Source organism: Rhinolophus sinicus, linkage group LG05, assembly GCF_036562045.2.
Source record: "Rhinolophus sinicus isolate RSC01 linkage group LG05, ASM3656204v1, whole genome shotgun sequence".
NCBI lineage: Eukaryota > Metazoa > Chordata > Mammalia > Chiroptera > Rhinolophidae > Rhinolophus > Rhinolophus sinicus.
In genome coordinates this window covers 121,567,847-121,594,199 of record NC_133755.1, presented here as the reverse complement: position 1 = coordinate 121,594,199, position 26,353 = coordinate 121,567,847, and the positions used below count along the sequence as shown (strand labels likewise).

The 26,353-nt window shown below is 35.0% G+C and overlaps 2 protein-coding genes across 6 annotated transcripts in view; one reads left to right on the top strand and one right to left on the bottom strand.

Annotated features, from left to right (window-relative positions):
* Positions 1-7,015, top strand: part of RARS2 (arginyl-tRNA synthetase 2, mitochondrial) — a 57,558-nt gene extending 50,543 nt beyond the window's left edge. For 2 of the 4 annotated variants that reach the window (XM_074333281.1, XM_074333283.1), the window contains exon 22: positions 505-1,522. The gene's annotated coding sequence lies outside the window, so the exon portion shown is untranslated. Of the gene's footprint in view, positions 1-504; positions 1,523-2,459; positions 3,679-6,893 lie in introns of those variants that run through there. The other 2 variants (XR_012496665.1, XM_074333282.1) reach the window with 2 other exon arrangements.
* On the bottom strand, positions 646-26,353 carry SLC35A1 (solute carrier family 35 member A1). Of its 2 annotated transcripts, none has more exons than XM_019743282.2 (8): positions 26,235-26,353; positions 22,027-22,204; positions 11,509-11,668; positions 11,195-11,347; positions 6,433-6,499; positions 4,255-4,431; positions 3,677-3,811; positions 646-1,566 (listed from the first exon to the last, which is right to left on the bottom strand). In XM_019743282.2, the coding sequence occupies exons 1-8, from the start codon at positions 26,335-26,337 to the stop codon at positions 1,439-1,441; spliced, it is 1,101 nt and encodes a 366-aa protein (XP_019598841.2). In that variant the 5' UTR covers positions 26,338-26,353; the 3' UTR covers positions 646-1,438. The 2 variants fall into 2 exon arrangements, with proteins under 2 accessions (XP_019598841.2, XP_019598842.2); XM_019743283.2 differs by lacking the exon at positions 26,235-26,353 and adding an exon at positions 22,930-22,990.

Genomic DNA, 26,353 nt, shown 5'->3' with positions numbered 1-26,353 from the left:
GCTACTAGAAGTCTTCTAAATACCAACGACAATCTATTTTTATGAATAGAGAAGGAAATTAGCATGAACCAAAGCTTCTCTAGTTGAATAAACATAGTTTTATATTAGTATGGTATACCTTCTTAGTCCTAAAAAGAGACTCATCCATGCAGTCTCAATTACAAGTGAGTTAGCTTCCAGAATGCTAACTTTCTACTTACAGTATCATTAAGATTTCCTTAGCGCAGACCAGCCATAGAATAAAAGTGTACAATTGGGGCATGTTCTCATGTCCAATATCCTTTTCCACTTTTTTGGAGAAACATTACTCTTCCCAGATCTACTGTAGCCTCCTCAGTATTAGAATCTTGAGTGAAATGACAGGACAGAGATAGTTAGAACCAAGTCTTTCCAAAAGCAGATCCGCGAAAAGACTGTTCATTAATCCCCACAACCTACAGACCTACAGCCTTGATTGCAATCCTTGTTATAAGCTCTTTTTAATTTTTTTTTTTTTTGCTTAAGGCTAGCTGGACCTGTTTGCAACCAAAATACCCTAACTGATATAATTCCAACAGAGAAAATTTTAAATGTAATGTTTGGGGGTTTTTGTTTGTTTTTTACATTATCTTAATGGTCATATCGACAATACAAAAAGTGATCTAATAGATTTCATATAAATAAAGTTTATTGCTGAATTTCCCCATTAACATTATAGAAATGTTTTTTAAAAACAGAAATTTCACAATTTGAGAGCCCCACAGTTAAACATACCTTATAAAAAAAAGTACAAAAGTGACATTAGAAATATTTTTTGAAGAAAAGTATATCATCTAACAGCAAAGAAATACGAATCCAGACAATGAATGGCACAAATACAGCACTTAAAGGAGTACTCAGTCACCACCCAGAACTCATTGTCTGAGTTACAAAATAGATTCAGTTTGAGAAGTTACACATTCAGTTTGTTTCTGACTAGCCCGTCTTGTTTTTGCCTCTCTTTTGTAAGAAAAGAGCTAGGTCTTTACTGCTGCTGGGACAAAAATATTGTACATGAACTGGAGAACAAGGAGGGTTGTCCTTCGTCCCCTGGTACCTGAACAAGAGAACAGTTAGTACAGAAATGGCTTTGGCACTTTAACCTTTAACATTGTCCCAAACCTCATTACTTGAATATTATAGCCTCACAGGATTTTTTAACACCATGTCATCTCCAAGCTTTTTATATACATTATATATACAGTAATAAAATTCCTTCATTCTAAAACAAAATGGGTTGACCCCAAACAGGTCACATTAAATCTTTATAGCAATTCACTCAGGTAGCTTTCCTCTTAATTCTTATACCACACAGTTAATTTGTTGGTTTTGTTTGTTTAAGCTACCTTCTGGTTTTACTTAAGGCTCTAGTTTAATGCAAATGGTTTAATCTTAGTAGAAATCTCTTTTGAGGCAGAAATCACACACCACTGGGTCTCTCTTTTGAAGCTGTTTCTCCTTGTTGTATGGATGTAGTGTCTTGTCTGGGCAATCCATAGAAATATATAGAAACACATACAAGAAGAGTTCCCAGAGCAAAGGTGAGTGCTGAAAAGAAAACAAAATAAGCGTAATCTGTATTTGTGTCCTTAAAACTAAATAACTGATTAATTTTAAAATTTTGAAAACTTTCAATTGGGGATTTACACCATTCTTCTATTTGCATTTATGACAAGGCCAATTTTAAAATGAAATGTAATATGAAAAATAAGTAAATCTATGTGTTCAATTTTTATGATGGTAAGGTTTAGAAAAATCATCAATTCTAGCCAGAAAAATAAAAGGTAAAATCAAGGGAGTGACAATCTCTGGCTATATACTTTTTAAGAACACTATATACTTTTTAAGTCCAGTGTCCTAGACCACTGACAAAGAACATACTAACTTCCCTATATGCTGATTAAAAGAAAAAGCAGCGGAATGTGGCTTTCCATGATACTAGTAACCTGTGAAAATTTAGAGCAGAAGTAGTTGAGCAAAATTCAGAGTTAGGTGACCAATGGTTCAAACCACTGATGATATCTAAATAGAAGAGCTGGTGATTTACTAAGTAAAATTCCATTTTCTGCTAGCCTTGTCTTTTTTATCTTAATCCTGAAAATAAGGACAAAAACTGAATTACAATACAACTTGTCCAAATGACCAGTCACTTTATAAATAAGTACTTATGTCAAAACTGTATATTCCATTCAAAACTGAACCATATTCTATATAGAGTACAATGGCCTAGTCTTAATAGCTTTAAAAGTGGCATGCAGAGAAATGACATCAAGCTATGATTTTTAGTTCACCTCTAACCAGGAAAGACTAGCTTTGCCTTCAAAAAAGGGGAAAAGGGGAAATTAAGCCTAAATAGTTAACTGGAAGATTGCTAATTCATTTCCTTGACCATAAGTAAGACAGAACAAAAGAATTTTACACTGTTCTCAAATGTTCCTTAGGAGCAATATCTTAAGGATTTGTTGAGCATAAGGATGGATCAGAACTAGAATTAAAAGTTCACCCAAATCAGACAAGAAAAATATCTAAAGGAGGATTATAAATACCTGATACTGAAATGGTAAGTGGTTGGCCTTATCCAGAATACTTACTACGTACCAGGCACTGTGCTAAGCACTTAATCTGAAACAACCCTAGGAGATAGGTGGTATCACCATTCCCATTTTACAGATGAAGAAATTGAGATAGGTTAGTAACTTCCCCAAGGTTGCACAGCTAATAAATGGTACAGGTAAGATTTGAACCATACTATAGAATGTTTTTTTAAGATTTCTACAGGGTTGGTATTCCTCCATTTGCATTTCTAACAAAAGTCAATTTTAAAATGAAATATAAACATAGGCCAGGTCTGTTACTTTTACTCAGTATAGATATTTGACAAATTTTCCTCATGCGTTAATATATGGCACAATTGATCAGTAAATAAAAGGGTCATTACAGCATAAAAGCACCATGAAAAGTTAACATTACTGTTTAAATAATTCAGAAGCCAACTTAATGCTGGATGTGAGTGAGGGAAAATTATATTAAAAGGACTAGTATAGTGGCAATGCCAGAATGCCCTCTACAGTAATGAAGTTTGTATTAATTATTTACTAAATGAAACAAAGATCTTTATAAAAGAAAATTTATATTTGAATTGTGATTTCAAAACCAGTTTGAACCCAAGTCCAAAACAGGAAGGTACAAACTAAGGGGGAAATGAAAGAACTTTTCTGTTATTTCCCCAAAATAAAAAGTCTAGTTTATTCTACTGCTGAAAGTAATCATTTCCTAAAGTCCTTGTATTTATTTCCTTGTGTACCTCATCATACTATATTCACCCTGAAGCACTTAAGTTGCCTTGTATCTATCTAACACCTGGGGAACAGGGAGGCCTTGACTGCAAAAAGGAAAAAAAAGCTCTTTCTAGTAACTGAGCAGCTGCCTCTCCTATGCACAGAAGAGCACCTCTCAGCTTAAGCTCTTAGACCATTTAAACAACCTAAGTACTGTTGACCCACATGACACACAACTGTGAACTGCTGCACGTACAGAATGTTACAACAAAACTAGGGATTTCTGTAAACACTATGACCAACGCCACAGTTAATAAAAGATGAATCAAGGAAGTAAGAAGCTTTTCCATGTTAACGTAAAAGTACAAACTAAGACATACTTATCTGCAATCCAAAGAGCATCACTGAAGCAATGGTAGAAAGGACAATGGCAGCAGCTGCAGAAAAGCCTTTCATGATGTTGTCTGTATACTTGACCACAACAGAGGTGTAGAGGCCGCCAACACTTGCAAGAACTTGTGGTTATAGAAAGAAAGAAAATCTTAACAATCAAAATGAAACACTATGATGGTGAGGCACTTTTCATCCCCAGCGATGCCACCGTAATTTACCTGGGAAAATACTATTTTCCTTAGAAGCAGCCATCTGAGAGAGTTTATACTAAAATTGAGTAGTAGTTCCCATAAAACATTGTTTTTCAGATGCCCAAAGGGCTATGTGGTTGACTGCTAAATTGTACACATTTACTGCTAACATATTAGATGCTCTTGATTGTGAAGGCAAAATTGCTTTGAGACAGCTATGCCACAAAAGTAAGTCAATAAAACCAAAATTACATTTTCAAACTGGTGTTCACAGTATCAAAGGAACAATTTCAAAATGCCACAAATGCTTAAAATGGACATCTAACTTTTCTTTAAAAAAGTCTACCCAGAACCTTTAATTCCTGGATACTTACAGATGACAAACCAGACATAATATGTGTAACCATAGAAAAATCCTTTTTCTTTAATTTCAGCTCCATCTGACAAGTAGACGCCAACTAATGTCACAACAATCCCTGATAGATACATTTGAATGTTTCTCACCCAAAGGGAAGTGTCTGAACTCTTTAAAACTTTTTCAAAGTACACTCCTGAAAAAAATTAGACATGCAGATATGAAATTAATTTAAAATGTCTTTCACTTAGAACAATAACCTGGAGATAACAATATAATGATTTGGGGAACAAACACATTTTACATTAAATGCACATTTATTATGTTGGTTGTGACACATGGCATACTGAACATTACCAATTTGTATTATAGAGCACATAGAATTAATAACAAGAGGGAACTTTCTAACCCACATTTAAAAAGACTCTTAAATTATGAACAGTTTCTGCCTTTATTATAGCAGTAAGACAGATCACAAAATCTCTGTTAATACCCATAAAAGATTTGTTTTGGTCAGCTGGAAAACTATGCTATTAGAGTTAATTATTTTAATCATACCCCTATAATATCTGTCTAGTAATGAATACTTCCAACTTTGCAAAATAACCTATATAATCACCACTTGGGATTTTTTTCAAAAGTAAGTAATAACAACCAAAATAAAACTTGCTGAATGGAGCCATTTTCCTTTAAAGCAGGTTCCACAATGTCAGGAAGACGAAGAACTCCCTAAGTAGAGAAATACATTTTGTGTGCATGTGCATTTTTCTGGAGTCGAGGGTCCATAGCTTTTGTCAGATACTCCAAAAGAACACATGAAACCACCCCCCCAAAAAAAAAAATTGCCTACCACTGCTATAAGTTTTATAATTAAAATGAATATGTTTAACAAGAACATTAAAGATTTTAATTATAAACACTATGTTAGAGACTTCGAAACTTCCACTAATGTACTAATCCACTAAAAACTCTAATGAAAAACAAGATGGTTTTTGACAAACATGTTGGAAAGAGCCAGAGAATGGGAATAAGCATGTAATGGCTATTGCTATTTCTAGTTTTGAATTTCCTATCTGGGAAAACCACGTAACTACTGAGTGCTCAGTTACTCCAAGCACAGAAGGATATTAAACCATCCATCATTTCCTTGATGGTGTATTGAGAAGTTGAACTAGATAGAATATTGGACACAAACATTAAACTGTTCAAAATAGTGCTAAAAATCAAATAGTATATTATTTTTGGGGTAATTCAATTTTGTTTCTAATTTGCTGGTTCCTAAGAATGAAAGTTTAGCATGGTGCTATCATTAAGTATATTCCCAAATTTAGATTTTCCCCTTATCAAACATCTTTTTACAAGCAGTATTTCCTTCCATATCCAGTCTACTTTCTTAGTCAAAAATAAAAATAGTCCTAACTCTTGAAATAACACAAATAAAGATAAATAATAAAGACATATAACTAATATACTCTTTATATATATATAAAATGAATATATTCTTTACAAAAAAGAACTTTGTTTCTTCTGTTGGAACTATTTCTAAAACACATTTCATTTCTGCTGTTACACTTAATATTCATACATTGTCTCTTGATTGAGGGGAAGATTGCTTGTCCCGACACATGATTCCAAACTTCCTTGTTTATTTGATGTTACAGATTTTGGTTCTTGACCCTCCCTTTTTGGCTGTTACTTTTATATATTAAGTTTGCTGAGGTACTCTCCACCCAGCCCTTTTTTCCCCTACTCCACGCTTCCTAATCTGTTGAAGCCGAGGAAGAACTGGAGGTTACCAGGGAAAAACAGATTCTGAGCTGGTGACTTAACACCCTAAAAGCAGTAGAATCTAGTCTGAGGATAGTGACAGTTCCAGGAAAATGGAAAGAGGTACTAGAACTTTCTGTGGCTAACCTCCCCCATTTTCAGAGGTCCTTTTCTGTACTTTTGGGTTCTTGGCTGGACTAAGAATGGTCAAGGGTGACAAGTATATTCCTACATAACTGTGAGTATGGATAAGGACTGGGGTCTGACCTGAGTTAAATAAACACTACCTTTACTAGAAAAACAGCTGACACAAAACTATAAGCAAGAAGGTAAATGTGAATAAAATTGTTATAATAAAACAAGATAAATTACATCTCTATTTAAAGTTCTTTTTAATTTGATAACAGAATAAAATGCTTTTATGATTTACCTGCAAATCCTGAGCACAATACAGCAATAGCAATAGCGCCAAACCCTAACAATGGATTCTGTTCCACCTGCAATAGTAATGTTTTAAGTTATTTTTAGTAAGTAATAAACAGAATTCATCCAAGACAACAAATAGAATGCAAAAGTCTGTGTTAACATTTCTACCGAAAGTATGTGCCGTATCAGACACAGCTATTCTATTGAATAAGACAAAAGGCCATCTAGAGATTAACCACAGCACTAACGTTAAAAATGTGTCCCTCAAATCGCAGCCATAGTAAATGTTTAATATAACATGTTCCTATTTCCTAATGACAACGGGCACCCTGGCATAGAATTTTGCATAGTCAGCCTACCTCTGAATTTGAACTTCTGTCACCACCCCACCTCAGGCCCATACAGCATTGATCACAGCAATGGTAACAGTTTTAACTGGTTTTATATTTTCTGTGTCACCTACAGGATGAAGTAATGACTTAAGATTTCCTACTTCATTGAATTTGTATGAAGTACTAACAGCATACTTGCTAGTGCCACATGTCCTGTATTACATATTAAATGAATAAAGATGAAGATGATGCACAGCTCTGGTGTTTAAATAGTGCATGGCTGGGAGAGACTGACACGTAGGTATATGTAACCACAATACCGTGTTAACACACGCACGCACATGGGCTCCAACCTACTGTCGCAACTTATTTCCTCTTTCTTCCCTATAACCCTCAGCAGCTTTCATCAGTCTTTCCGCAGAGATAAATACACTCAGTAGGAATACTGAAACTAAAGAGTTGAGATGCATGACTATAATAGGACAAGCACATACCTTGTTCAAAATAAATAAGGAGAGTATTACTTCATGTAAAGTACCTGAAAAAAGAAAGCTTGGTCTAAAATGTTTGCATGAAGATAAAAAGAGAAATAGAAGATATCATGGACTAGTGGTTCTCAAAGTATGGCCCCTGGACCAACAGCAGCAGTGTCCCATGGGAGCTTGTTAGAAATGAACATGGACAGGCCCCACCCAGACCTACTGAATCATAAACTATGGGGATAGGGCCCAATAATCTGTGAAACCTCCCAGTTGATTCTGATGTACACTAAAGTTTGAGATCCACTGCTATAGACTACACTTGATAAACATGGATGCTTTCCTAATACAAACTACAAGACTGGCACAGAGATGAGGAAAAAATAATGGTGTGAAATTTCACCTATCCCAACAACTGCTAGGAAGCTCAACCTACTAAAACTAGTATCTGATAAATTCTTGGCTTGCTTTTCTGCCAGTTTAATCTCTCTACAGTTAGGAAAAACGGTGCTAGACACTGCTTCTCTGGATTTAATTCTGACTGATAAGAAACTTCTGGATGATGAAGTGGAAATGATGGAAACTTGAGAAAACAGCCACTATGTCATTTTAGCATGAGTAACAGCCAAGCATGGCACAGTTAAAGAGACATGGACTCCAGTCTTGAATAAATCAAAATTCAAAAAAAAATTTCGAGTTACAACTCCATAGCTAATAAGAAGATGGTTCCAGAGGAATAAGAAGTTCTGAAGAACGAGATTCTGGTGAAGAGTACAAAAACAATACATAAAGAAATCAGTGTTACTAATCAAGACCATCTTCAGTGAATTCTGATTTCATAGGAATGTACAAAAGAACTGCAGTACACATAACCAAAGGGAATCCAACCAGGAGTTTTAGTATCAAATTAGAAATACACAGAGGCTTGCAAAAATACTTTAAAACATTAAAGAAGGCTTTTAAAAGTATGTTTAGCTCAGGAAGAAAAGAGGATGTTTCTTGGGCTAGACAATGTAATGTTAGATGGCAAGAAAAAAGACCTACCCAAATCTATTTTCCATTTTCTCTGAATATTTTTAAAATGAATAATAAATATATTTAAAATAAAACCAAAGTCCAAGACATCTGGTTTGCTATTATGAGAATACTTAACTAAATATAATAAATTCAAAAGTATCTTGACTAAGAACAGTAGCAAATCAAGATACTGATAACTATGAATAATAGTTATAATAATAATAGTTTGAGGGATAATGGGAAATGGAAGCTATGCCAGAAAATTTGAATTGGGTAAATACTGTCCTCATTTTCAAAAAGGCAGAGGGAAAGAAAAACAGAAATTATAGAGAAATTATAGACGGCTGCTTGGGACTTGGAAGGCAGCCCAGTACACTTATCAAGAGCATAGGCTATGGAGCCACGCTGCCTGGATTCAAGCAACATGACTGGACACATTACCCACCACCTTTGCCTATCAGTTTCCTCATCTGAAAATGGAAACAAAAACAATACCAGCTTCATGTGGCTGTTGAAGGCATAAGTGAGTTAATATACATAAAGCACTTAGAACATTACTGGTATTTATTTAGTGCTGTATAAGCGATTGTAGCTGTTACTGTTATTATAGATTATCAGCAAAATGCTACAACAGATGACTTACAGAACTTAGAAGTTTAATGGTCATCACTTGAAAACAGTATGGCTTACCTAAGAGTGAGACGTACCAAATTTCCTTACTGAAAGGATTCCTAGTATAAGTGATGAGGAAATTCCATAGATATAATGTTTAGCAAGAAATCTGACAGACTTGCATAATAGTTTTGTGAACGAGACAGAAATTTAGTGATAACAGTGTAATTCTATTCACAGCTGAGTGAAGGCTCATACAGCAAAATCAAGCTAGACCAACACCATCGCCAGCTTGCCTTGAATGAGCCACTTTCCGAACATCCTCTAGGCCCAGGCAAGCCTTCAGTTTACAACAGCCCTGGCCAGTATCTTGACTGCAACCTTTAAGAGACCTCAAGCCAGAACTACCTAGCTAAGGCACCCTCAAATTCTTCACCCACAAAAAGTGTGAAAGGTAACAAATGCTTACTAAACAAGACAAAAATTCCAGCTAAAGAGAAGTCTAATGGTATAGCCACAGAAGTCTCGTCCTGTCCTGTCTAAAGTTTCAGGTGACAACCCAGAAGACGTATTTGTCCAATCTGTAGGAAGCATAATAGTCAAAGAAAAAGCTAATAATGGATATGAACTGGAAAGACCTCAAGGGCCTGAACAATGACCCAAAGCTAACAAGCTTAATAAACACAAATACATCCTGCATTTGGTTTAGAAAAAGCCCAGTGACAAGACACATTTGAGATAAACTGTATTTGTGTGAAACAGCTACATGTGTTTTTGTATAATCAGTTACAGAATGGATATTCTTCCCTCCAAAAAAAACCCCAAATAATATAACCTTATGCTGATTTAACAAGTCTCTAGTATGCAGAATAAAGGGGGTAATGAGCAAATTACACCTCACACTGCTCAGTCAATATCTAAAGAGTTTGAGGACATACTGAGGACAGTAACAGATGAATGCATCCAGGAGAGAAATACAAGGAAGCACTGGGGAAAGAGGCAAGGATCAGGAAGTTTCTAGAAACTATATTATAGAAAGAAATTGACAGGGTTGTCTCAGTGAGGAAGAAAAAACTTGGACGGTGGGGATGTGACACTGCACAAAAATTCAGGATATACAGGAGTTAGCAATTTGAGTTACTCTGACAAGAACAAAGAACAATGAGAGGCAGTTACAGGAAGCTGCAGTCTGTTTAAAATGTGAAAGAACTTTCTAGAGGGATCCAAGTTTAGCTTTCTAAACTTTTCACATACATTACATATGTGAGGTGGACCTAACACCTTTTCCAATGGTGTGAGGTGTTACTTAAAGTTCACATTTAACTTTTAATTATATATTTGCCTTACTTCCCAACAAATTATTTCTCTGCAGGTCTACAACTGAACTAAATGTGCAGTGCATATTTAATCAGTGTTTTGAAATGTCACCAAGAATATGAGCATGCTTAAACCTCATGTGAAGACAATAAATATTAATGTGAAATTCATTTTCTGGGGGGAAAAAATATCTCTACTAGGTTAGAAAGAAAATACCTAAAAAGGAACTGAATTCCTATTTTCACAAGCTCTCCTTATATCCCCAGCCGCCCTTATACTCCTAAGAGAACTTTGTTTTTTTAGAAATTAAAGAAGTCTTCAATTGTAGAAGGAAACATGACTTTCAGAAAGTCATTCTCTAGAGTTCCACTTCCTACTGCTCTTTAGGAAAATAAATGAATAAAGCTTATGACATTTTAAAAAATCAGGTATGTACCTTAACACTTAACTCCTAACTAAGTTATAAGTAAAGGACACTTTTTGCCCTATTTTAGTTATCAATTATCAGTAAAAACACTATTCCCCTGTAATCCCTATCACAATGGCAGGATGTGCAACAGGATAAAAAACTGAGTTGGGGGAGATGAAAATTAGATGGAGAAAATCTTGCCCAGTGTTTCTGAGAAAATGTCTAAAAGAGGCCTAGAGATTCTGAATGTATACAGTGTAGTAAATGGCACAATTTTAGTCATGAGTTAGCTATTAATTCTGTAACTTTGGACAAATTACTTTACTTCTTTGGACCTCAATTTTTGTCATCCATAAAATGAAGGGGATGGATGACATTAATTTAAGGCACCTTCCATCTCTAACATTTTATGCACATTCCCTTCTAAAAAGGAAGACAATGGGTTACATTATCCTTAATAATGGGGGGGAAAGCCTATCTATAGGGCAAAGATTATTTTCAATCAGAAATACAGTCATGCTACATTTATGAATGTGACTGACGTGTCTAAGACAGAAGGACATTTCCTATTTCAGTTACAGTAAGCATTTTGCTTCTTACCATGACTTTTGTAGCTTGGGCTGGTTTCCACTGGACAAGTGTGACTCCACCACACAGCATAAAAACTGAAATCCACTGTAATTTGCTAAGTGTCCGGTTTAACATTAAAACAGTACATAAAGCAGTGCAGGGAATCTTCAATTGGTAGGTCACCTAGAAACACAATGAATTAATTAACTCAGTTAACATTTTCTGGTATCATTAATAGCATTATCGAGAAAAATATCTGATAATGTGATAAAGGGTTTATAAAAATGATTTCACCATAAAAACATTTTTAAGATTCTGAGCTTTTCATTATTTACTCCACTTACCTGATACACTGCTGCATCCAGATTGCTAAGCGCTAGGAAAGCCATGTTGTTCTGAATAGCATATACTAAAGATGGCACACTTAACTTCATCAGTTCTTTGGGGCTCCCCAAGACATTTTCTCTTAAAGATGTCTTGAATCTACCCAGACTACCAGTTTCTCTTTGAAAACAAAAGAGGGAAATGAGAAGGAGTTAAGGAAGAAAATTAAAGAGCATCCTTTTGATAAGATTCCTTCACACATAGACTAGCTATATTAATTTAGCAAACTTATTTTGTTTTTATAATTTTCAACTAATTTTAGATTAAAAGAAATATAACAACTGCATAAAAGAAAAACAATTACAAGTTCTATTTGGGAAAATATGACAATAATTAAGTTTACTGTCATCAACCTTTGGTCAAAGCTCCAGGAGTTTTTGAGTATATTAAATAATGAGATAATAGGGAAACCAGAATTGCTGTTATTACCTATAAAAAATTAATTGAATCCCTGACACTTTAACTGCCATTACATCAAGTTTACTCTGATTGTTTTTTTATTAATCAGGTTGTATATGCATTAAAAAAAGTGTTTTTAATTACAATAGATTTAAATTGCAAACAAAAGAAAAAGGTTTTGGTAACTATGGAAGTTACTAAGGACAGGAATTAAGGGATTTAGGTCATTATCATTTGTAAATTAGTTCAGTGCTTATAAAGTATAGTAGACATTAAATCTTTCAGCATAGTCTCATAAAACTCAAGTACATATCTGTATAATTTTGCAGAAACTCTAAATAATGTATGAATAATGTTTACTACTTGACTGAATACTGATTATGCATGCTCTTAACTATTCTTATTTTTCCTCAGGAGGAACTAGTAATCTGGCTCACATTTCGCCCATTGTAAATCAGTTTCCGTATTTATTTCCCTAAAACAAAAATAAAACAATGTTTTATAATAAGCATCAACACCAAAAAAGTGCTTTATCAAAAAGGTCCTAACGGCAACTCACAATATCCTTAACAGAACCATAATACTTTGTTGGGGAGACAGATCTGTTTCAACTCTAAGTTTACAATAGTCACAATGAGCCTCTGTATTTTTGGTTAACATATTAGAATCAACAATCAATCAAAATTGAATTTTTTCATACAAAAATAATCACCTATGTTGAGGGGGAGCAGAAAGTCCGTAATGTTGAATTGACTACTACCTCTGCTTATCCGCTGTAGAACACTCCAGTCCCCAAGAAAATGCTTATGTAAGAAAGGAAATTGGGCCTCGGCCACAGAAAAAAAAAGGTATCCCTCTCAGTTACAGATCTTCCTCTACTGCCAAATTCAACCTGCTCTGTACTGCAATGGTAAATCTATATGCTGAAAAGTAACACACAGGGCCTGGTGGGAGACTACAAAGTCTATCCAGAAGAGGGAAAGATTACCAAAAAGATCACTCATTTATCCTTTCCTTAATCCACTGCTATGTGCAATGCCACCTTACCTTCACCCATTAGAAATACTCTAAGCCTTCAATGGTATCAAATGAAATTTTGGCTAACAAGAGAACAGAGTTGGTCTCTTTATCACTAGCACTGTTTGACCTGTCAGAATATGGGCTCCTTAAAGATCTAATTGCTACTGCTAATAACCACCATACCTGCAATAAAAATCAAGGTTTCTGTAGTCCCCTTTCTCCTATTCTCTCCTTATCTCTTCTCCCACACTTTCTAGTTTTCACGTAAAAAGAAGGGCCTATGAGCCATCACCAGCCAACCTGAGTACTCATTTCCTTCACTGTGACAAACCATTAGTGTTCCCCGAAGGGACTAACCTTCAGGTCTTTGGCTCTTCTATTTCCTTTTTTGTTGGATGCTTAGGAGCTACCGTGTTTCCCTGAAAATAAAACCAGGTCTTATATTAATTTTTGCTACAAAAGACACATTAGGGCTTATGTTCAGGGGATGTCATGCTGAAAAATCATGCTAGGTCTTACTTTCTGGTTAGGTCTTATTTTCGGGGAAACACGATACTACTTCACTGCCAGAAGGCCTTAGTATCTTTACCTGATTCCTTCACTAATACAGATATTAGAGAAGCTGAATTATGGCAATATTATAAAACAAATAAAATATTTTGAAATAAATTACAAAACGTTATCAGAGGATGCTAAAAGAACTTGTAAAAGAAAACAAAAACTCAAGAATAAAAAAAAACATCGGAAAGTAAAGAGATTTAGGAAGTATAATAAAGAAGAATATGTACGAATCTTAGTACACAGAAAGTTTTAAAGGTGATAAATTATTTCAGTATTAATCAGATTAAATCCTGCTTACACTAATATATGCATTACATATACAGCTCAAAAAGCTTGTATTTAGCTTTAACTTTTTTTTTAAAGTTAAAAGAAAAGTAACAGTAATATATCTTCCAGGTAACACTAGTAATCATCTAGCCTTTTCTATTACTATGAAGAAGACAAAAATAAATGATCAATGCTAAATATACTACAGCCTTGCATATACTATAAAAAGTAACATAAAAACCAAAGGTCATTTTTTTATGCTTCCATTTTCCTACCCTATTATTTTCTTGGAAATCAAATCCCAAGTATTTTAATGAGAAGCATTTGTTAAAAACAATTTATTAAATTTAATTCTACAAATGACATTGCTAGATAAGAGACCATGTATAATCAAAAAGCATACTATTTTTATAAATATAGTATTTCCCATTAGGTTTCCTATTTGAACAATTTGCTTTTTATCTTGAAACAATTTGCTTGAAATAGAATCTACGTGCAACCTTTTGTTACCTGAAGAAATTCTGAAGCTTCATGTTGATTGCAGAGAGATTTGGAGGCCACCTCCCCCCCCCCAAATTTCCTATCAAATGGCTGAAACCAATTCTTTCTGACCTATGTTTGGTCAAAAGTAGGCCTCATTCTTCCAGTTCCTGATCTGATGAGAACTACTAGGAGGCATAAAACCCTTGGCTAGGTTACCAAGGCACTGTGCAAAATGGAACATAGCAAAAGTTACTCGTGAGCTTAAGAAATTTAAATCTTCTGTACAAATTTCTTATCATCTGCAAAATACAGTTAACTCACATAAAAGACTTGGGGGGCTAGGTATAAAAATGAGTAATGAGGTCCTTTGAGGATCAAAAAACCCATCATATGAAGTATATGACTTCCTTCCTTCCCATGACCATACACTCATAGCATGGCTACAAAGAGGCAATCAAAACGTAAACCCAGCAGGAGAAATAGAATAGGGCTGGATAATCTGTAACACTATGTATTTGATAGCTACATTAATTATTCTAGATAATACTATGAAATAGTTAAATAATTTTCTCCAGGATTAAATGGATAAGTAGTTCAAAGATTTAAGATACACTTGGTTTATTACTGAACACACCCAAAGTATATGTACATATACACATCCTGCTAGGTTTAGCCTTTATAAACTATGGTGGATAGCAAACAATAAAAAGTCGACTTTCTTCTAAGACAATGTGAAAATTTTTACTTCCTTTTCTTCATACCACAAATGACAGATTTAAATTAATCCAGTCAGTTTTAATAGCTGTGACAGGGTTTAGTAAAGCATATTAGTGACCAGCAATTTTCCTGTGAATTATAGTAATTAGTTTTATGAAAAAAAAATATTTTAAATATTGTAGTTTTATGTTTCAGTCAGATGATAACTTAGAAATTGGTAACTTACACATCAAAGATTTAAAAAATCAATTTATTCACATATAGTTTATCCACATATCTGCTCTCTCCCCCAAAACAGGACTTAGTAATTTCCTTCTCAATTTAAAAGTGATCTGATGTAATCATACATGTACAAAACAACGTATGTAAAAAGATAATGATTACATCTTTGTTTTCTAGTAGCAGAAGACTAGAAACAAGCCAAATTCCCATGTATAGACTAGTATATGCATATATGATACAAAGTAGCCATCCATTAATTCTTCCCCACACTCCCTTTTTTTCTTGCAGTTCTAACTTCTGATTAAAATGTGTATAATTTTGCATTCCAAAAATTACTAAAAATTATAAGTAAAAATCAACAAACATAGGAAAACCCAAATTATAAACAAACCAAAAACCTGTCAGTTTTTTATATTATTTACAAAACTACACTGAAACAGAAAATTAACCCAAGTATTCTAAAACATAGTCTTTTTACTATATGCTCTAAACGTAAAACAGAAACTACTTATAAATACTGGACTTTATAGTTAATAGGTTTGCTTTTTCACAGCTGTATGCTAGAAATTCTAAATCCACTATGTATTATATCTTGAGGATAATGGGAGCCAGACTTATCACCACTGAAGAAGGGAACAAATACGGAAAAGGGGAAGGTTATAATCAACTCTGTGGTGCTGGATCAGAATTACAGGTATCAAAATATATATAACTCATAGTTACAAAGAGACATACATAACTACAGAAATAGACAGGTGTCTATACCAGGAGTGCCAAAAAAACGTATACAAGTGGACACTTTGGTCAACGTTGCTCAAGCAGTAGTTCGCAGTAATCAGAAGTGTCTGGATGCTGACAGTAAACACTTTGAACACCTCTTGTAATTGCAGAAATCAAACATGACTTGTATTCATCTTTTGTTATCGGTATATATTATTACAATTTTAATAGTTTTTTCCTTTCTTAAAATGTGTATACATTTTTTTGGCACCCCCAGTATATACAGAAAGAAAGACAAAAAGAAAAAGAAGCAGGTGGAAGCTTGAAGACGATACCACTGTCTAAATCTGGGGCAACTGGAGCATCAAAATAAAGAATGATAATGGACTCAGGCCTATACAAGAAAATAATCTATGAATCTATGCTAGGGGAGGGCTTCTTAGAGTAGAATGCCAACTAATAAATGTACAAGGAAAGATGGAATTAGGAAATTACCATTTGGAAACATCAATGGACAATAAAACCATGTGAAAGTGTGATGAGAAACAGGACATTTACCTAGTCTTAAAGTGTCTCTCCACAAGATACTCATTAATTACAAGAGAAAATTGGTAACTTTATATGGAGAAACCTAGCAGGCACTACCTTAATCAAAAAATCAAAGTTAAATCAGCAGTAATGGGGCAAATAGATAATATCTCATGATATGCTACACTAAGAGACATCATTCCTATGATAGTCCATAAACATAAATTGGGGGACATCATACAAAATAAATGAACTATGCTCTGCAACAATGTCAAAGACATGAAAAAAGGAGGAACTTTCCAAATTAAAGCTACAGATGTGACAAATAGATGTAAAGTGTGATTATTTTACTATTAAAGGACATTAGTAGGCAATTGACAAAGTTATCTAAGGTCTGGGAATTAGATAATAGTATTACATCAATACTGATGTTTCAATGTTGACATTTTGTGATTATATAAGAGAATGTCCTGTTTTTAGGAGATATGCATTAAAGAATTTAGGGGCAAAGGGGCATCTTATGTAAAACTTACTCTCAAACAGTTCAGGAAAACATTATACACACACACATACAAATACATACATTGAAAGAATACGATACGGTAAAATATTAACATTTGGAAATAAAAATTTCAAATAAGAGAAAAAATAAATTACAAAATTTCACTGAGCTAACAGTGCTACTAAGTGCTTATTTTTGTCCTAGCTAATCAAAAAACTGCTTAATCATTCCATTATTCTGAAAGATTCGTAATTTAAAAATTAGAGCTCAAGGACCTTGTCTTCTAATCCTATCACTGCCAATGCTGTAAATAAGTACAGTACAGCGCCTCCATTTGGATCGGAGGGCTTTCTCTCTAAGGAAGTTACATTTAAAGCTAGACCTGAAGACTGAATAGAAGTTAGGCAAGAAGAGCAGAGCACAAGGTGTCTTAAGTCCCTAAGGCAGAAAAGTCCTGGATTTTTACAGAACCACCAGCAATTAGTGGGTCTGCGGGTTGTGAGGGGAGAGGTCCCAAGATGAAGGAGGAGAGTTCAGCAGGGTATCAAGAGGAGTCCTGTGGGCCTGAGGAGGAGTTTGAATTTATCTCAAGTGCATTAGGAAATCACTGAATGGTTTAAATCAGGGGCTTAGGGACTTCAAACACACTCTTCCCTTTGCCTTTTGCTCTGCTCTTCTTGCTTAACTTCTATTCAATCTTCAGGTCTAGGTTTAAATGTAACTTCCTCAGAGAGAAAGCCCTCCGATCCAAATGGAGGTGCTGTACTGTACTTATTTACAGAATCCTCCACTTATCCTTAAAACCACCAATTTATTATTTATTTGCTTAATACCTGGTTCTCCACTAGACTATAAATTCCATGAGGACACAACCGTTCCTATTTAGTCTGTAACTATATTTCTTACATCTGGAACACTGTTGAGCATATAACTGGGGCTTGATGAATGAATGAATGAATGAATGAATGAATGAATGAATGAATGAATGAGTAAATGAATGAATGAATGATTGAATGAATGAACCTATCCCATTATATCTTTTTAACAATATACTGAAATAGACATCACATGAGTATATGCTAAAAATGTTTAGAGGGAGGGAAACACAGATTATTTGCATGTGGCAGTGATATGTTTCTCTGTAAGTGAACATTAATTATAAGCAAGACACTAAGAATTTGAAAAAATTTCCAGAGTCTCTGCCCCTATTTCCACATAGTATAAAATGATGTGTACTTACTTTAACAATTAGCCAAGGTTAAACATATTACTGAGCAAAGAGCATTACTATAGAGACCATACTAAATAAACAAACTGCTAAATTGGGTGATCTATAATGATGTTAAGCTCTGCATAATTCAGATAAAATTAAAGTTCTGGAATAATATTTGTACCAACTCTATAAAGTAATTATCATAAGGCAAAGAGTAGAAAGAAGCTTTTACTATCTTTAATAGTTTTTTCTATTTAAATAGTTCATTTTTTCCCTTTTTCTGTCATTCTCCAAAAATTTCAAACTAAAATTTAATATGTTATCTAATTTTTACATTAACTTTATTTTCCTAGGAATATGGGGGAATGCATTATGTTAATCATCAAGATCTAAGTTTTTCTTACTTTTTTTCTCTGAAGAGATGGTTCTTCAAGCTCTAAACCTTTAGTTATTTCTAATATAATTCTTTCATTCTCCCACAATATCCTGAATTGTCATCCTTTCTCTCAGATGATAAAAGTATTGCTTCTACTATGAAAATAAAGAAAAAAACTCAAATCTCATATTTTTTAGCTTTATAGAATTAGTTTAACATTATGCAGTGAAGAATTTGCAGACAAATATAAATTCAAAAATATGAAATCAATTCTAGTTTCCTCTGTGTATAACAAATCAACGCATGACATTTTCAACTCATAAATATTTTCTGATATTTAGAAGTTTCTCCATCACAGCAAATAAAGCACTGACATCCAACCCGTGTTTTTTGACAAACTATATAATATCCTATTTGCCTTTGATCCACTTACTTTTTAAAATTACCAATTTTAATATGTGTACAAAGAAATGACAGCATGGAGAATATCTGGAAAATCTTACTTTGCTGGCAAACTTCACATCACCAAATAGAAAAGATACATGTAAAGTTCTAGGCTATTTCATTTGCTGCAAATCTTAATGGCTCAATTCACTCTTGTTGGCTCAATCATAGTCTGGCCATGTATTTCACGCATCTTTTCCCTATTTCAAACTGCTTCAGATGAATTATTATAAGCCAACTGTCCTCTCAAGATCTAGAACCAACTTTCAACGTTTTCACTGGGTATCTTTCCCAAAATGATAGCTGTGCTTTAGTTTCATTAAATCAATTATGTAATCACATATTGCTGAAGAAGCTGAAGAAGTAATTACAATGTTCTTCCATCTCATTGTATAGCTATCAATCTGTGACTTCATAGGTTGAAATAATCCTTCTCTTTCACTTTTATCATTCCAAGAAATTAACATTTTCACAGACATCCTCTTAAAAGTAAACTATTTGTTCCAAGAAATAAAATATTTTTTGTTATGAATAACAGGTATTCAGTTTCCACCAATGTGTTGTGAATAAGTACATAATTTGCCAACATATTTCTCCATAAAAATCATATTCACTATAAAATCCAGTATTTTCAAATGTATTACATGTTTTATAACCTTTTTCCAGTGCTTTTTCCACTTAGAAACTCCCTGTATTTTCAATGTTTTAAATGATTCTTCTTTATGGCAAATTCCTGTTAGCCACATAATGTGAAATGCCAACTACCAAAACTCTGTTATAATTCTTTACTTTTTCCTGGTTGTCCCTGGTTTTTGTGTACTTTGGAGGTACATGTTCATAGAAGAGCCTCTTCTGTGAGTTTTTACATTATGCTGCTGACAGACACAGAAACTAATTATTGATGATGATGATGCGGTTGATGAGGTACAGTAATTGCTTTTCCACACTGTTGTTATTTCAACACCATTATTTGACTTGTCTAGTGAATTTTTAGAAATTTTTGTGCTTTTATTTCGATATGATTTCCAAAAAAGTTTCCACAAAACAAACTACAACTGACTACATTCATAAACATTGAACAACTCTGAAGAATAAGAAATACTATACACCAAATAATGCAAAGCTGGAAAAACATCAAAATAGAACAAAAAATCTATACAGGTAGGTTGGCAGAAGACTAGCTGAACTGCTGAGTTACACCAAAGGACTCAATGCTTTTTTGTACATTGGTTTTTAAAAATTCTTAGCAGTTCACAAAACAACTAAACCACGATTTGATCTTACAATTTAAAATAGCTGATTTTATGCTTGACAGTCCTGTTTCAATCCTGAATCACACTTTTTTTCTCCATATGGAAGTTAGGGAATAAGGAGAAGAAATGTGTTCCCCTATCCCTCTTCTTCCAACAACCCTAATTTGTCTTAAAATAAGTTAGACCTTAAGATCTGATTAATTTATTAACTCTTAAGTTGTCATATGGAAGCTGTTCTGGAGTTTTAAACATCTGAGACTTTTGCCTTTGGAACACCATCTTTTAAAAGTACAATAAGGCCTCTCATTTATCTGACATTATCCAGAATGAAAAAACCCCTAATGAAAACCAAATATCCATAAAAATAAATCTTGTTAAATAAGAAACTGAAAGGTCTTAGATTTCACCAAGAGAACAAGTTGGCTGCCACAGTATCTCTGCCTACAAGATAAATTTTAACTCAAATGTATTAAAGCTTTCCACCTTCTGGTCTCGAGTTATTTTTCTGTTCTTTTCCCCCTCCTCAAGTCATTTTTACAATATTTTTTCCCCCACATCATGTGTTTGTGTTTACTGGTTTATTTTCTGTCTCTTCCACTAAACCTAAGTTCCAAGCAAGCAGAAACCATATCTACTTCATTCATAGCTATATATTCAGCACCTCCTATAAACCTGTCACGTAGAAATCACTTAATACATATTTGTTAAATGAAATTTAAAAGTGTTTAAATGTAATCTGTTTCTATAAATGTCATCTAAAAGCCTACACACATGCAATAACTCAGTGGTTCCCCACTTTGACCAGCTCACATCTGAAACGTGTATGAAGTGTCACCTGCCCACATGATCCAGACGGGTCCTCATCTCAGAAATCTTTCCCTGAGTAACTTCCTACAGGATTTTATTTAATTCTAACAACCCTATATTATTTTCTCCAATAAAAAAATGATGAAACTAAAGCTTAGAGAGGTTAAGAAATGTATGTAAAGTCATAATCCCCGTGAGTCTAGGATTAAAATTAGGTCTGTCTCACTCCAAAGCCTTATTCTTGACCCTCTTATACTGCATCCTTAGCTAAAACGATTCTCATATGATGTTGCAGATTCAAAGCCCAGTGCTACCACATATTAATAGTGTAACACTGAGGAACCTCAGGGGCTGTGCAGGTAAAATAGGAGTAATTATAGCACTCACTTTAATAATGAATAAAGATTAAATGAGATAATTAATGAACAGCACATAGCACAATGCCTAGCACTTAACACAGAAAACATTGAAGACATGTTAACTATTATTATCATTATATTCCTTTAATACAGATATCAGCAATTTTTTTCTGTAAGAGCCAAATGGTAAACGGTTTAGGCTTTGTGAGCCATACAGTTTCTGTTGCAACAAAAACAAATAGCAAACTGAACTTGGCCCACTGGCCACAGTTTGCCAACCCTGCTTTAGAGCAACGTTCTTCAAACTCAGTGAAGAAATTTGGGTCTGGATAATTGTCATGGGGGACTGTCCTCTGCAGTGTAGGATACTTAGCAGCATCCTGGGTCCCTACCCACCAGATGCCAGTAGCATCCCCCAAGTTGGGACAACCAAAAATATCTCCGGGGGAGGGCAAAATCACCCTGAGTTGAGAAACACGCTCTAGAGCAATCAAACATATAAAGATGTAGCTTGAATTTTCTAATAAAGGCAATACCTTAAGTGGAAAAATAAATTAACATAATTTTATATTTAATATACTTTTAATAAATTAAAAAGTATACTCACTTAGCTAAAATTCCCACACTTAGCAATAACTTTATAACTTCTGTGATACACACGGCTGTGGTTGAAAAGTAGAGTTCTTTATCTGATGTCCTTGTGTATCTTAAAGCTATGGTATAAGCTGCAGCCACCAGTGTCATCACTGTCAAGCAATATAACTTGAATATTAAACTGACATTTTCTGGAAAATATGTGCAACAAAGATATTATTTAGTAGACAGTATCAATGCATATACAAGTTAATCAACATTATACCTCAAAATGCTTTTCAAATTCAAGCACAAAATACTTTTTGAAACCCATGATATTTAAATTCTTTTTCAAAGCAATGCTTTCCAATGACAAGAACATAAACATGTGTACACGAAACACAGCTGACTTTGAATATCAACTGGTTAGGCTTTCACTTTGTTCCCAGAGAACGCCTCAAGTACCACATAACGTGGCAGACTGACTCTAGTTTGAGATGTTAGAAATTACATATTTTACATATCTTTATAACTCAAACTTATGAAAGCAAAGCATCAGAGATGAAAACCATTACATCAATGTATATTCTAAATTTAAAGAAAGCAGAAAGGAAAGGAATAACTGAGTGATAAAAGTGGAGCTTAATATAAAACTTTATAATACAGAAAATCTTTTCATAACACAAAAAAAAGGGTATTAAGAACCAAACTATAAAACTTGAAATGCAAGACATGCATACAATTATAAACATTCAATGAAGAACTGCTTGCAAATATATCTGAGCAGCAGCCATCACTCAGGCATCAGGGCAGTTTCAATAAAACCACAGGTACTGGGGTACCAGGTCTCCCTCAAACTTCCTCACTCCCAACCCTGCTCTGATACTGTCATCACCCAAAGCTCAAACTATTTCTACTTTCTTTACCCATCTCCCACCTCTCATCCTTAACGTTTCAAATCCTCAGGCTCAGGTTACACAAGGATCAGCAAAATTTTTCTGTAAAGGGCAAACAGTAAATATTTTAGGCTTTACAGGCCATAAGGCAAAAATCAAGAATATCAGTAGGTACTTAGGTAACAATACAGAAAACAAATTTTTGGACAAAAAAAATATAATAATTGAGTATAATGCTTTACAATCTAGGTCTACTGAGAACAATGGAATTATTTTGGGGGTAATATTTTACTTCATTGGTCTTCAGAGTTAGTGTTCCATCAAATTAATTGCAAATGTTCATCTGTAAAACCCACTCGTAGCTCATGGGCCATACACAAACAAGTGACAGGCTAGATTTGGCCACTGGGCCATACTTTGACGATCCAGGTTAAGACTCAGAGGGACACAGGGTGACTGGGCTGCAACTGTAACTATAATATGCACTAAATATGCTTTTATTCACAGCTTTGGGAGCCTAACCACAATTCAAAGGCGACTTTCACAGGGAAATAAAATAGGAGTTTCAAACAAAATATCTTTAGGTACATAAGGCAGGAACTTACAAGGTTACAGGTTCTTCAATGTAAGTATGTTCCAAGGAGAATTAAAGAATTATCTGTAAATTGTAGGCAAATTTTTTAATTACATCAGGTCTTGACTAAAACGTAATATGGTAGAACAGAAGAAATAGAGCTTATATATGCCTAAACTTTCTTTCCAAAATATCTGAGCCAAAAAGCAATGTTTATGTAAAAGGAAATGAAGATCACTACAATACTTCCTTTGTTCTGAAACTTTCCTACATAAGGAAAAGACTGTATGACTTCAAAAGTTAACAGCAATAACCATTTATTACTCAATAAAGGAGAAAGCACTTCCCATCTTCTAGATCAGGGGTGAGCAAACTACATCTCATCTCTCATTTTTATACAGCCTACAAGCTCAAAATAGTTTTACATTTTTAAACAGTTAGAAAAAATACTTTTTAAATAACCTTTTGTGACACATAAAAATTATATGAAATTCAAATTTCAGTGTCTATAAATAATTCATTATTGGAACACAATCATGCTCTCTTGATTCCAAATTGTTTTTGGCTACTTTTTTGCCCTTCAATGGTAAAATGACATCCAGCCCTTTACAGAAAAAATTGCCAACCCATGTCCTAGATTCTTGGCACTTTCATAAATAAGAGAGTCAGGACTGCTAAACTAAAAACTGTTTTAGCTATTATATAGGTTCCTGATCCCAAAAACAAAAGTGAATGTTTAAACACTAAACCAAATATGTATAGCCTATAAATATAGTCTTGCTTATAATTATTATTGTCATCAACTTTGAAAGCATACCTACTTGCAGTGATTATATAAGATTTTATATTACTGAAAATAGCTGCTGATGTAAACGGAAGAGCAATCAAATAAGATTAGATATCTGTAAAATACTATTTAAAGAAACAAATATTGTCCTCGCTAAAATATAGTAAAATAAAACTGAAACAAAATAACTTCAGACTATAAATTTCTTTTCGTGTAAATAGTGTGAAATACTATTTTAAAAACGCTTAAAAAATACTTAACGATTTTAAGCACTATTTTCTCTAAATTCAGCTTAACATTAGATCAAAATTGTTCATTCCATTCACAAATCCTCCAGTATGAAATTTCAACTATTAGAAATCTCTATTTTCTCAGTGTATTATCAAAACTCCGTATCATGTATTCACTGCAAATGTTGCTTCACATCGTGCCCAAGGCCAGTACCTATAAAGCTAGCCCATAACTCAAATGCATTGTTGAGGTGGCACACTGGCACCTTAACATCTGCACTGTTTTCTGCTCTCACAAAGTTCCCATTAGCTCCCTCTCATTATTTGTTTCTGTGTGGAAAATGCCCCCCAAAAGAAATTTCTAGTCTGAAGTTATTTAGTTTCAGCTATATTTTACTATATTTTAGAGGGGACGATATTTGTAATACCTGAAAACTTGGAAATTCAGTAAGTTCCAGATCAATCCTTTGTGAATACCAGGAAGCTATGGTAACTGCATTTTTGTTAAGAGTATACATTTCTAGTGGGCATGTAAGAGTTCTAACATGACTAAGGCACAACAAATATGTATTAGCAACAGCCTGAACCCACAAATTGTTACAACTATTTCAGATTATGACTTAATTCTTTCAATGTTTAAGTTTCGCTCATCATTTATCTTGCTGTCCCCATTCTGCTAGTTATCAAAACAACTCTATCTTTTTCCTTTACTTCTTGTCTTGCTACCAAAAAAAAAAAAAAGCCCTTAAAGTTGGACTTACTTGAAATGGGAGAATGCGTAAAAGAAGCCTATGATACTACAGGCAATGCCCCTGGGCAGGGCTTAAATGATAAATGCAGACTCTCCAACCAGGAAAATAATTTGGCACCCATGCAAAAGATATTCTTTAAATATTTGCTCAACATTTATTGAGAGGTGAAGTCAAGTGCTCTACAGGCGGAAGGGTGAAGAAAGAATAGGGTGTCGCCCAGCCTCTCCTACTGGCTACTGTTCGATCTTCCAGAAATTCAGCCTCTCGTCCTAACTTACTTTCCTCACTCAGCAAAACAGAAGGGCTGCGGAGTTCATCAGACTCACCCTCATGAAATGGCAATTAGTCATCAAACAGTATTAGTCTAATGTGCCATCCCTGCGAAGAGGAGGGTGTATCTGACCTTCCACCCAAAATATCAAAATGTTCCCTCTAACCACACGGAACATTTCTCCGTGGGAGGAACTCTGTTAACGACTGCTTTCTCCAGACGCTTCTCAGGCTCTGCACCCGGAGCGTGCCCTTAAGCCTCTGAGCATCCACCCTAGGGCAGGAGGCGCAGAAGAGACCGCAGCCGCGGTGACCCCGGCCGGGTCGGAGAACAGTCTGCCTCCCGCTGGGTGGGGAGGATGCAGCCTGGACCTGGACCCCGGCCCCTCTCCTGGTCCGCCGCAGCCCGGGCACGTCTGAATTCGGTTCCTACCCACTACCAGCTCGTGGAGGAAGGCGCGGTCTGAAGCCGCCGAACTGCCCCGCGCAGAGTCCGCCGCGGGGAAGGCAGCCGCAGTGGCAGGCTGGCTGCTCCGCGCTGCCCTGACAAGCGCCGGTGCGGACCCAGCCGGGAGCGGCTCAACACAAACTCCTGATGCCCGACGCCTTAGCCTGGCTCCGGCGCACGACGAGGGCCGAGGGTGCTCAGCTGCCAACAGGTGTGGGAAAGCGCTGACATTCGCCCGCCACCACCCACCGCGGGCTCCCCTGTCCCAACGGCCCCCAGTCTCACCTCTTGCAGCAGCCATGGTTCCCCCACAACCCCGCGCGGAAAATGACGCCCGCCCCCTCCGCTCTCCCTGCGTTGGACACGGGGCACCGCCTCCTATGGTCATAGAGGTGAAACCGCTC